The 12,114-nt window shown below is 39.4% G+C and overlaps 2 protein-coding genes across 2 annotated transcripts in view; both read right to left on the bottom strand.

Annotated features, from left to right (window-relative positions):
* Positions 1-573, bottom strand: part of SPTA1 (spectrin alpha, erythrocytic 1) — a 65,013-nt gene extending 64,440 nt beyond the window's left edge. The window contains exon 1 of the mRNA XM_032318843.1: positions 425-573. The gene's annotated coding sequence lies outside the window, so the exon portion shown is untranslated. The remainder of the gene's footprint in view (positions 1-424) is intronic.
* A 9,525-nt stretch (positions 574-10,098) lies between these two features.
* Positions 10,099-11,064, bottom strand: LOC116576783 (olfactory receptor 6K2). The gene has a single exon (XM_032319331.1). It carries the CDS (start codon positions 11,062-11,064, stop codon positions 10,099-10,101), a length of 966 nt encoding a protein of 321 aa, XP_032175222.1.
* Positions 11,065-12,114: the final 1,050 nt, after the last annotated feature.

The following is a 12,114-nucleotide window of genomic DNA, read 5'->3' as shown; positions in this document are numbered from 1 at the left end:
AGTTTTCCCTGGCTTACCTCAGCCAGAACACTGAACACTAATTTCAAATTATTAATCTTCTTCCTCCCAAAATATAATTGCTACTTGGTGGGTGTTCTTTAGTAGTTTGGCTACAGAATCCAATGATTCTATGGAGACCCCAATCTTTCTTGTGTATTATTTTGCTCCAAGTTACCTACTTGTTTTCTCTATGACCCCATGTAATCAGGTCATTGCTAGATTTTGATACTGTGTAGCTACGAGCTCAAGATCATTGTTTAAAGTGATATATTCACAGAAAGAGTTAAAATTAAGCTTCTCTACTTCTTAAAAGCCAGGAAACAATTCTTAAAGATTCTATCAAACACAGTGCAGAAAGTTCAAAAGAGACAGCTTTCCTGATTATATTGGTGACAAATTGTACTAGGAAGAATTCTGTACTCACGGTTTCCTTTGGAAAGTGTTTCACTTTTCTGGAAGGTCAAGAACCTGGCAAGATAAATTGTATCCAAAAGAGAGAGGAAGAAGACAAAGACAATTCTCAAAAAGTTGTCTAGTCTTCTTCAGATAAAGATGAAAGAAACGTTACATATGTGGAAGAGTAAAAGAAAAAAAAAAAGCAACCTTGGGCCCCAAATCCCGCCAGCTGTAGTCCACGTTATCTTCAGGAGACAGGTTCAGCTGAGGGAGCTGCTAACTTGAGCAGATGCTGGGTGACTCAGCGCTTCAGAGACACTGTGGCTCCAGAAGTTTCTCAGTAGTACTTTGTAAAACATAAATGTGTTATGAACATAAAGTCAGGTTTCTGAGTGAAAAATTAAAAAGAAAATAACAGTTAATAGATGTAAGATAAAACGATCATATTAAAATTTTGTTGTGTATCTTTGATTAGTCTTAGATTCCATGTAAGTCAGGATGGAATTCTGGACCATCCAATCTTTGGACTCCAGAATGACAGGAACACAGGACATGCATAGGTTTTTTTTGTGTGTTTGTTTGTTTGTTTATTTTTTTTGTTTGTTTGTTTGTTTTCTCCCCAATGTATCTCTAGAAAATATAACTCAACAACTTCATGAAAACCCAGGTGCAGATTTCCAACAGTCTTGAAATTAACAAGATAGCCTAATTCTCTCTGTAGAGTCTTGTCAAAATAGGAAGAAAATTTTATTCCTAGCTTCATAGATTGGGTTTTTAAAAATCTGATTTAGCTGTACTCTCAGTCATTTAAATGGAAGGGATGAAGGAAGTGAGATGTATGTGTGTTTACTTTTATTTCATGAAGCAAAAATTAGGATACCTCATTGAACAAACTAATGAAATCACTTTTTTTTTTTTTAATGGTTTATAGTTCTAAAATGTGGGACAAAAGTCAACCTGTATTTTTGGTGGAGAGAAAGAGAAACAGAAATTCTTCTCCAAAGGCATACTTCTTTTTGGCAACTTTACAAAAATGAAACAAACAAAAGGAAAATGGTAGAATGGCTTCAGACCCTTCCACAAAGCAGGGAACTCCCTGAGCTAGATATGCTGCCCACACTTCATTCTAGTGTGATTCCAACCTAAATATCCTAGCTTCAAGTTCTACTGGAGTAGAGCTAGGTTCTACACTTCTGGTTTCCCCTCTTTCCTCTCCTTCAACTGAGAGAGGTTAAAATTATCTTCTTGAAAGTCTAGTATTGTTTTACTTTTCCATATCATTTCATTATATTCAAATATATAACAGTATTAAAGGCAGAAACACAACTCAGGCAATGAATTATATCACACACACCAAGGAACCTCTGATGGAGTTGGAGTGGGGAGAAAACACTCTAAAATCTTTATCTAGGAGAGGGGAACCTGGGTGGCCCAGTTGGTTGTGCATCTGCCTTCAGCTCTGGTCATGATCCCAGAGTCCTGGGGTCAAGCTCTCTTTTCAGCAGGGAGCCTACTTCTCCCTCTCCCTCTGCCCCTCTCCTCAAATAAATAAATAGAGACCTTAAAAAAAATCTTTAAGATTTTTAAGATTTTTAATCTTTAAGAGTTAAGAACCACCATCAATTATCTTAATGTACATATAACTTACGTGTTGACATGATTAATTCACATTGCTTTCTGATCTTTAGACAATTCTGTGAAGCAGGTATTATTACCATCCTATTTTTATTTGAGAACAGAAGTAGTGTCTGAGAGGTGTCCCATCCGATGGCTTTTGGTTGTACGTGTGCAGAGTCAAGTCCCTGTGAGGGTCGCCACCATTCCTCCTGCCCTTTTTCTATTGTAGCTAAGCTTCTCTTAATCCATCAACATTTCTGGTTGTCCAGAAACTTCTCACCAGTGGTGCCAACCCTGGGATAAGCTTATGACCCAAGAAATAATAGGGCAGGATTGGTCACAATGAAATAATAAAATAAAAGGGGGTAAGAGCAATAGTCTTGGGGCTCCTCGGGGCTCAGTGTGTGAAGCATCTGCCTTCGGCTCAGGTCATGATCTCAAGGTCCTGGAATGGAATCCTGCATTGGGCTCCCTGCTCAGTGGGGAGCCTGCTTCTTTTCCTCTCTCTCAAGTAAATAAATTTAAAAAGTCTTTTAAAAATATGATTATTTAAAAATAAAAAAAAGAACTCTTTAGAGCAGGGAGCAATGTGGAAGTGTGCAAGACTTGGGGACGAGGTTTCATGTGTCATAACCAGTGTTCTTTGGGTTTTCAGCCTTTGCAGCCAGGAGAGGCTCATAGGACAAGCTTCTCTTACTGCTCTGACCCCTGCCTGCGAGGCTCAGCCCTGCCCCATCTTCTCAGCCCATCTAGACTGACCGAGTCGCTGCAGTCCCCGTAGCACCACCATTGTTGGGGCGAGGATCAGGGTGACTTGAAGATTAATGGAGGGACAGGATGAGAACATCTTAAATCTTGGTGGTTTAACACTTGGACCCCTGACTCTCTCGCTACTTTTACAGTTTTCTGAGAATGCTCATTGGCTCTGAGGCCATCGAGACTGACTAGAACACAGAGGAGGTTTAGAGCCCCGTACTGTCTTTCAGTTGGCATGCTGCTCTTAGGTGAGTGAGCGCTGGTGGCTGCGGAGGAGGCTGGAGTGCATCCCAGACAGCTTCATGAGAGAGGAGTCTTACCTTCCATTTTGCAAGGGCAAAAGTAATTTGCAGGGTTCTTGTATGGGTCAAGGTTATCGGCACTAGGCAGATCTGTGCTTCCCATACCCATTTAATCAGCTCTGTCCAGCTTGCCTGCGGCCTCCCCTCAGTTATCAGATCTTTTCCTGGGCCCAGAAGCTCCAAGAGATGCTCTCTACCTCAAATTCTGGAGTACCCCCAACTTGCAGCACGAACATTGATATCACACTTACTGGGTATATTCTGGAGTCCCACTTTCTTGGCTCATAAACCAACAAGGAAATGATGTTAATTTTAACATAAAACCATTTCTTTCCCATGGGATAAAGGTCATAATTATTTTATTATTTTAAAGTTTTTAATTTTTGCTTCTCCAGAATTAGTTCTTGTTTTAAAATGTCTCCAATTTTTGTCTCTTAAGTGGGTTAGAAGATTACGTAACATAATTCAAAAACATGAAGTGATCTTTTTACAGTTAAATATGTTGATGTTAATTCTTAACACTTCAGGTCCTTTAAAGTTATTTGTGCCTTAACTCTATTCAGAATATATATTATTCAAGTTTGCAATCCTATCATTAAAAAATATAGCTCTTTTGCTCCCTACTATAATCTTCTCTCAGTCTCTCTTACTTTTTTTTTTAATTTTTTAAATATTTTTTAATATTTTTTTATTTAGTATCAATGCACTAAAAGAAAAAGCAAAACCCATGATATTTGCTTTATACAACGAACCAAGTGATTGAGGCGGAAGGAAAGGCGGGGCTAATGGCAAGTACACTGGACTGTCAGTTAAAAGGCTTGATTCCTCCATTTTACAACCACATGAGCATTAGAAATTTGCTTTAATTTCGTTAAGTACCTAATGGGGGTAGTAATGACCAATCTACCTGTTTCATAGAATTGTTATATGGCTCACTTTATATTTTAGTTACAAGCCATACATTTTATTCTGAATCATTAATTTTGAAAATCAAAATGAAAAGGTCTGGGATCTGCTCTGGAATAATTCCTCGTAAAGCTAAGGCTATATTTTTTAAAGAATGATTTGCAGCACATCATTTAAAAATCTCACATTAAATTGCTTGATGTTCCCATCCGCTAATAATTTTCTTTGAGTACAGCAGTGCTGAAGGAAACTATATAAGCCTAAGTCCTCATAAACCTTATAAAAATAGCAAGTTTGGTGCCATGGCCCCACTCAGGGAAAAAAGACTTCAACTAAAAAATATTATTTCTCATTAAAATAAAGGAAAGGAGGAGCCAAGGGCCAGGACTGAACATATTATCTCCTTCATAGCCATGATTAAACTATGAAGTTTAGTTCTTGTATTTAAGGGACTAGAGTCCCACAATGTCAATGAAAGTTCTATTTAACATCTATGCCAGTCATAGAAATTTACGTGGATTATCTGTGACGTGGCTGCATTCCACTGTTACAACGGCTGCAAGTGCAACTGCAAACAGACCAGATATGGCGCCTTTCCCATTATCTCCCTCCCCTGTCCTTCTCTGGAGATGTGGGAAAAGTCTGAGTTTTTCTACAGCTTAATTTTTTATCACTTGTAATTTGTCAAGAAACATAGACTACCTCTATTCTAAAACTTTATTCTTTCAGCAAACTATTATTGAGCATTTCTAGGGACAAAGAATTCTCACAGACATTGGGAACATAGAGGTGAACAAGGCAAGATGCCTATTCTCGAGGAGTTTACAAAATAGAGGGCCCACTTTCCACATCACGCACATAATAAGAGTATGCTAACGGTCCCCGTGCTTACAGTTGGCTCCATGCAAACTGTACATATATGTATGTATATGTATACATACGTACACATATATGTGCACCACGCAAACTGACATCAGTAACAATTGATTTTTCTCATGAAAACAATGGTTTCTAACAAAAAGGTGGAGAAATGGTTTGTTATTTGCAAATATAAGTCACTTGAACCAGGACATTTGTCAATCCGTCACTAGAACACGAGACATTTTCAAGTCTACGTCGAAAGTTCCGTTATATCATCTTCTCTGCTTTCCAAACAGGAGAAGGTCCCGCTGCACTTTGATGAATTAGTGTTGTAGGATTCGGAGGAATATCAGTGAAGAGAATTTTTGAAGAAAATTAGTACTGCTTTATGGTCTTTCAAAAACTGTCCAGAGATGAGACTTCTCACTGCAAATGTCATGTGGGTGTACACAAGAGGAAGTGACCCGGGGCATTAGGAGAAAGGTGAGGGGAGACGAAGCATGAGAATGTGGCCTCTGAGAAACAAACCGAGGGTTTCGGAGGGGACGGGATGAGGCGATGGGTGAGCCCGGTGGTGGGTTTTATGAAGGGTACATAATGCGTGGAGCACTGGGTGTGGTGCAGAAACAATGAATCTTAAAACACTGAAACAATAAAAATAAATTAAAATAAAATTTTAAAAAAGAGAGAGAGAACGGTAGGGATAGCCAGAGTCCTCAAAACAAAATAAAATGATTTTCTGGGCATCTTATTCTATCTTACTATCAAGAGGAAAACACCTTATAAGACCTGTGATAAATGTCTACCTCAAGGTGCAAGAACCAATCTTTATTTAGTAGACAGTTGGGCTCCTGGGTGGCTCAGTCTGTTCAGCATTGGACTTTGGCAAAGGTCATGATCTTAGGATCCTGGGATCAAGTCCCACATGGGGTTTCCTGCTCAGCAGGGAACCTGCTTCTCCCTCTCTCTCTGCCCCACCCCCACTCATGCTCTCTCTCTCTTTTAAATAAATAAATAAACAAACAAACAAATAAATAAAATCTTTTAAAAATAGATAATAGACATATAATAAATCTTTTCTAAAGTAAAGAATGAATGACGGAAAAACAATCAGGGTTTTGAAGGGGCGGGGGGTGGGAGGTTCGGGGAACCAGGTGGTGGGTATTAGAGAGGGTGCGGATTGCATGGAGCACTGGGTGTGGTGCAAAAACAATGACTACTGTTACATTGAAAAGAAATAAAAAATTTAAAAAAAAAAGAATGAATGAATGAGCAAAAATAACTTTAAATGTCACAAGTTTAATTGCAAACAAATTTTTAAAGCTCATTTACCTCAAATTACTTTCTGAATGTGTCAGCTCTTGGTTTTACTTGGAATAAATACTTCCACTACATAGGAAGAATCTTTTAGTCCTCCCAGCAAAAATTCTATCTCGCCATTATCGAGGATGAAAGGAGTAAGGTATTCCTTAAAAGCAGTCTACTGTCTGTCCTTAGTTTGTGTCAAGAAATCTCCTAAATTAAATCAAGGTGGAGATCTATGGGTAAACAACCAATGCAAAGAAACAGTAAAGGTTCTTCATGTCTCAGAAGAAATAAATTTCTCTTTGAAGTTTTTCTTGACTTGCCAAGAATAGATACTAAGTCTGCTATGATTTTATGAGTTTTGTTATTACTTTTTGCATAGTACTTTCATAGATTTCTCTCCAGTTCTCCTGTGGAAACTCTTTTCCAGAACCTATCAGTGCCTGATACATAGAAATTATTGGGCCACAATGTGACTGGTTGGCTCACAATTGTGGAAGAAATATCCACAGGTCCACAGAAGCAGCAGCCACATAATGGAACTATGAAGCCATGAACATTGCCCAGGATGGGGGACATGGCCTTCATGCCTAGTGTGGCCTACTCTGAGATTCCAAGTATTTGGGGAAAAAAAAAAAAAAGCATTTTCAGGATAAATTCTACAGCATCCTTTTGTTGGTTTACAAGCTCTTCTGAATCTTTCCAGGTGTAATCTGAAACCAGTGTCCATATTTGGAGGGCAGTGAGAGACCCAAAAAAAGGCAGGTCACTCCAGATTGGTAGATGGCAGGTTTAATAAGCAAAGGGAACTTGCATACAAGGTTGTCTTGGGTGACCACAGGATGCGTGGGTCCTCACACCCAGTCACCAGAGTCTTAAAAGTTTATATAGGGGTATTAATGGGGTTCAGTCGTGTATGCTGCCCAGATTCTGTGAGCACCTCAACAACACGTCAAGACTCTGTCCTTGGAGCAGCTCCTGAAGGGGGGAAGACAAGCAGAACCAATGTTCCAAGGACAACGGCAGAGGTGTAGACCTCTCGTCACCCGGATCCAGCTCATGGGTCAACTGATGTCAACTCTGGTCCCAGACTGTGAGTTTCTGCACATCAGAGAATGGGCCTTATAGCACTATCATTCCAACACCTAGCACTTTCCTCTGTATATAGTGATACATTTTTGAAGTTTCTTGAAGAAATAGCTGAGCTATTTTAATAGAATTAACAAGAACCCCAGGAATGACCCATGCTGTTGCCTCTGAGAAGAGAGTCCTCCTCACCTCTCTGTTTTCTCAAGAATATCAGCACAATGTTAGGAATGTAGCATGGTGGTTAAGTGCAAGGCTTTCGGAGTAAAAGCGAATGGAGTTCGAATCACAGCCCAGCCTCTTCCTAAATGCATGGCCTCAGACAAGTCATTTAACCCTTAGAAGTCACAGTTTTCTCAATTACACAATAAGAATGATAATAATACCCATTTCTTAGGATTGTTATCAAGTAACATATATACAGGAGATATTTATTACAATATCTTCTATACAGTCCATGCCCAATAAGGAGAAAATTATATATTTGTTATCAATAAATATAATTGCACTTGTGAATATAAAAATGTTATTTTATTACAAGAAGCAAAAATATGATTAATAAATGCCCCAGAGTTGTTAATAAAATACGTCTAAAATTAAGAAGAATGGGTTAGGTGCTCCCGTGCTCACCAAGTCAGAGGCCACACATTTCCTTAAATCCTATGCATTTACCAAGGGCATAGTAAGAAAGTCATTCATGGATGTCAACACACCACGAACTTTCTTTTATTTTCTGCTTCCTTTGTGTTTCTTTTCTTTCTTTTCTGTTTCCTTTGATTTTGTTTTTCCTCAGCTTGGAATTGTTTTTGCTCAAAATACACACACACACACACACACACACACACACACACGTTATCTAGTAAAATTCCATTCACAGAGTAGGGTAGGTTTAATCATAGGTTTTTAAGCAAAGTAACAAAGTGATCAGATCTAAGTTTTAAGAAATAATTTAGCCTCAGTTAGGAAAACAGCTTGAAGGTGGAAGTGTATGGATGTAAGAGAGATAGTTTTAGCTCTATGAAGTTCTAGGGACACTGATAATTTCTAGGAAAGGATTATATAATACAGAAAGTGGAGAGAAGAGATAAGAAAAGTATGAACCCTTTCCCCTGCTGGAGGTTCATGCATATCAGTTCTCTAACGATATTACCCTTGGGGCAAGTACAGTTAAAATAACTAGTCAGTCAATGAGTGAAGTAATTCGTTCCTCATTTCTCCGGAAGAACACGAGACATGGCCGCACTACTCAAACCCAGCAACACGACTGGTCTCCCTGCTCCTCTCTTCCCTGTTTTCCCTTGTTTTCTCCTACCAAGTAGATGCTGAAGACTTTCTTCGTTAGGGCATCTCCACCCACAGCCTATGGGTTTTCTCTCATTTACCTTCCCTTCTCTATCTAAGATTTTTATTAGATCATATTAGCTTCTTCTTATCAGCCTTTCCCCCTTACTCCTGTCTTTCCGTCTGGTGTCATAACATTAAGGAGTGAGGATGAGGGCCTGGCTGTGGCACAGTCATGGGAAAATGAGACTGACAATCACAGGAGTTGTGTGGGCGGGCTACGGAGGAGGGGAAATCTCCTAGCATTTACCTTGTAGTAAATGTAAATTTACTAAATGTAAATGTACCCTTTATTACATCTTAATTGGGGTATGAGCCCTGGAGAAAATCACCCTTTATGAAGCATGTTTAAGAAGACTCAGTAAGAGAAAGAGCCCTCAAACAAAATAGGACAAGGCGAGTTCAGCATCTTCAAAGCCAAGGGAAAAGGGAAGAGTCATTCAGTACTGTTGGATGCCAGCTGGAACAGTCAGAACGCAGCGTGGCTGTGCTGGCTTACTCATTCAATGGGGATTTACTGATGTCATCACTTAATTCACAATATCTTTAATTGCATTGAACACAAAGATTAAGATTTTGGACTCATTATGAAAAAAAAAAAGCACTGATTCCTTGATGGTTATATTGCTTTATTTTTTTTAAGACTAAGTTTTAAATTTTGTTTTTGCGCTTATAGTATTATTCAGTGATCTTCTTGACCTAAGATTCTTTGCCATAGTCTTTAACTACTGCACAATTGCAGCTAATAGCCTTGTCAAGCTTCTTCCCTTGTCACTATTACAGAGGCCTACCCATGGTCCTAGCTTCTTACAGTCACCAGCAATAACGAAATGGATTGAGTCTTGAGCAAAACGGCCTCCACTCACTTCACACATTATAGTTGTGATGGCCTTGGCTCGTTACCGATCCAGACATGGGACTCATGTTGTACAGTACTGCTAAGGTGTGAATGGAACAGGTGAGGCATAGGAGAACCTGCTGAAACATGTCTATACAGATATTCGTCAATAATGAATACTGGGTGTTATTCACAACCAATAAGTTATTGCAAACTACCTCAGAAACTAAGTATGTACTGTATGCCGGCTAATTAAATTTAAATTAAGAAAACAGTGAATACTTAATTTAGGAATTAGGGTTATTTTTCAACTATATCCATTAGTGATACCACAGAGGGAACTTTGTCTTATGAAGATGAGTTTTCAATTACCATATCTGACAAACATTTGACTATGTTAAAATTAAATATTGACCCAGATCATTTCCATAATATGAATTTATCTTGACTGAATTGAGTGGCAGGAAGCTGATTTAACAAAGTCAGATCCAACCATATGTAGGTTGGATAAAGACTGAAAGAAACTATTACATACACTAAATTCACTAAAACTATTACATATCTAGTTTTAGTGAATTTTGTTCTTGGTGACCTCCAGAAGACCAGTTTCAGTAACAGCTGGTGGGAAAAGATCACAGAGCTGAGAATGAGAAGTCACCAACAACTATGTAGACTTCCAATAATTAGATCTTACTTGAGGTCCTTGGTCTTATGAAAAAAGATTTTAGCTTGACCCCAGTGTTTTTTTATAGCTTCCTTTATTTCTTTATTCCTCAGACTATAGATTATGGGGTTAAAGAAGGGGGACAAAACTGCAAAGGCCAGAGCAATGACTGTATCCCAGAATAAGGAGTAGGTGGCAGAGAAGCGTAGGTACATGAGGGCCACACTGCCAAAGAAGAGCAGAAAGACAGTGAGGTGAGAAACACATGTGGAAAATGCCTTGCGTCGGCCATCAGCTGACTGAATGCGTAGAATTACAGGCACAATACCAACATAGGACAAGAAAATGAGCATCACGGCTATAATAATCTCCACTGCATGGACAATATCCACTACCTGAATCATGACAATGGCTTGTGGGTCTGTGCAAGCCAAGCGTAGCACAGGGAGGAAGTCACAGAAGATATGCTGAAGGTGATTAGAGCCACAAAACGGCAGTGTGGAGATCCAGGCAATCTCAGGGAGGGGTGTGATAAAGCCACAAACGCAGCAACTCAAAGTCAGTTGGACACACAGCCTGGGGGTCATGATAGTGGGATAATGGAGAGGGCTACAGATGGCCAGGTAGCGGTCAAAGGCCATAGCTGTCAAGAGACAAACCTCACTGATGCCAGTGGAGTGGAAGAAATACATCTGCAGGAGACAGCCATTCAAGGAAATGCTCTTCTTCTCACTCAGCAGGCTGGTGAGCATCTTCGGTATGGTCGATGTGGTGTACCAGATCTCCAGGAAAGAAAGGGCGCTGATGAAGAAGTACATGGGAGTGTGGAGGTGAGCGTTCAGCTGGACCACTGTGATGATGACCAGGTTTCCAAAGACAATGAAAGTGTAAATGAAGAGCAGTGGAACAAAACAGATGACAGAACCTTCCCAGGAATAAGGGAAGGCAGAGAAGATGAATTCCTGATTGATGCTTTGATTGGGGCTCTCCATTTTCTAGTAGAAAACAAGGACTTCCAACTCCCAGTGCACTCAACCTTGTAGGAGATGTCTACTATTGGTCAGAGAGTAAATATGCTTACCAAATGCCAACTCTGTGTAGATCCCTGTACTGGGGATGTGGAGGAAGACAAAGAAAGAAGGAAATAGTCCATACCCCACGATGCTCACAACTATAGTATGGGACAATCTCCAGTCACAAAGTGTAGTCAATATTTTAAACCCATGATTCCCTAATTTTCACATCTTCAGAACCATATGGAGGCATTGTTAAAACTCAAATTGCTGGTCCCTATCCTGAGAGTTTCTAATTCAGTAGATCTGGGGTAAGGCCAAACAATTTGCATACCTAACACATTTCTAAATGATTCTAATCCTACTGGTTAAGGGAACCCCATTTTAAAACCATGTGTTTAGACAAAGAAAGAACTAGACAAGGCAGTGAAAGAACAGTAGGTGAGTTTTTTCCCCTCGTTCAAGTCTTACTGACACCCTAACGATCTCCCCACAATGATTTCAGAATTCTTTCCTCAGGCTTCCAGTCCCTCATCTGATTCCTGGCATGTGATTTAATTGAATATTTTAATGGCAAAGACAAACCATCACTGGCGAATTTCACCCTCTTCCTTCCCTGTCTCTGACATATCCTCTATCTCCATATATACATATAATATACATAACATATATAAGCAATAATTATTCAGAGAATGTTCAGAGGAGACCAATGATAGCAATGTTTATGTGTTATTTTTCTTAAAAAAAAAAAAAAAAGATGGGCCATTCTAATGTCTCCAGTTCCTTCTCTCCTCCCTCTTGTAGGAAAATGGATCTCAAATATGTTTTGTGCCCAAAGGCTTTGGTCAAATGCCATAATTAATAGGAAGTTACTACGTGGAGCCATAAATGCAGAGCCGCTCTAGTGGGAGCTGGGGTGGAGAGAGAGTCTGTAGGCTCCATGGAATGCAATGGAAACATCACATTGCAGGATATGCTCCTATTAATTCATTCCCTTTTCAGAATCATTTATTTGGTTCTTTCTTTTCT

The sequence above is a fragment of the Mustela erminea genome, chromosome 17, assembly GCF_009829155.1.
Source record: "Mustela erminea isolate mMusErm1 chromosome 17, mMusErm1.Pri, whole genome shotgun sequence".
NCBI classification, from domain to species: domain Eukaryota; kingdom Metazoa; phylum Chordata; class Mammalia; order Carnivora; family Mustelidae; genus Mustela; species Mustela erminea.
Note: the sequence above shows the minus strand (reverse complement) of the source record. Positions and strands in the feature narration are given on the sequence as shown.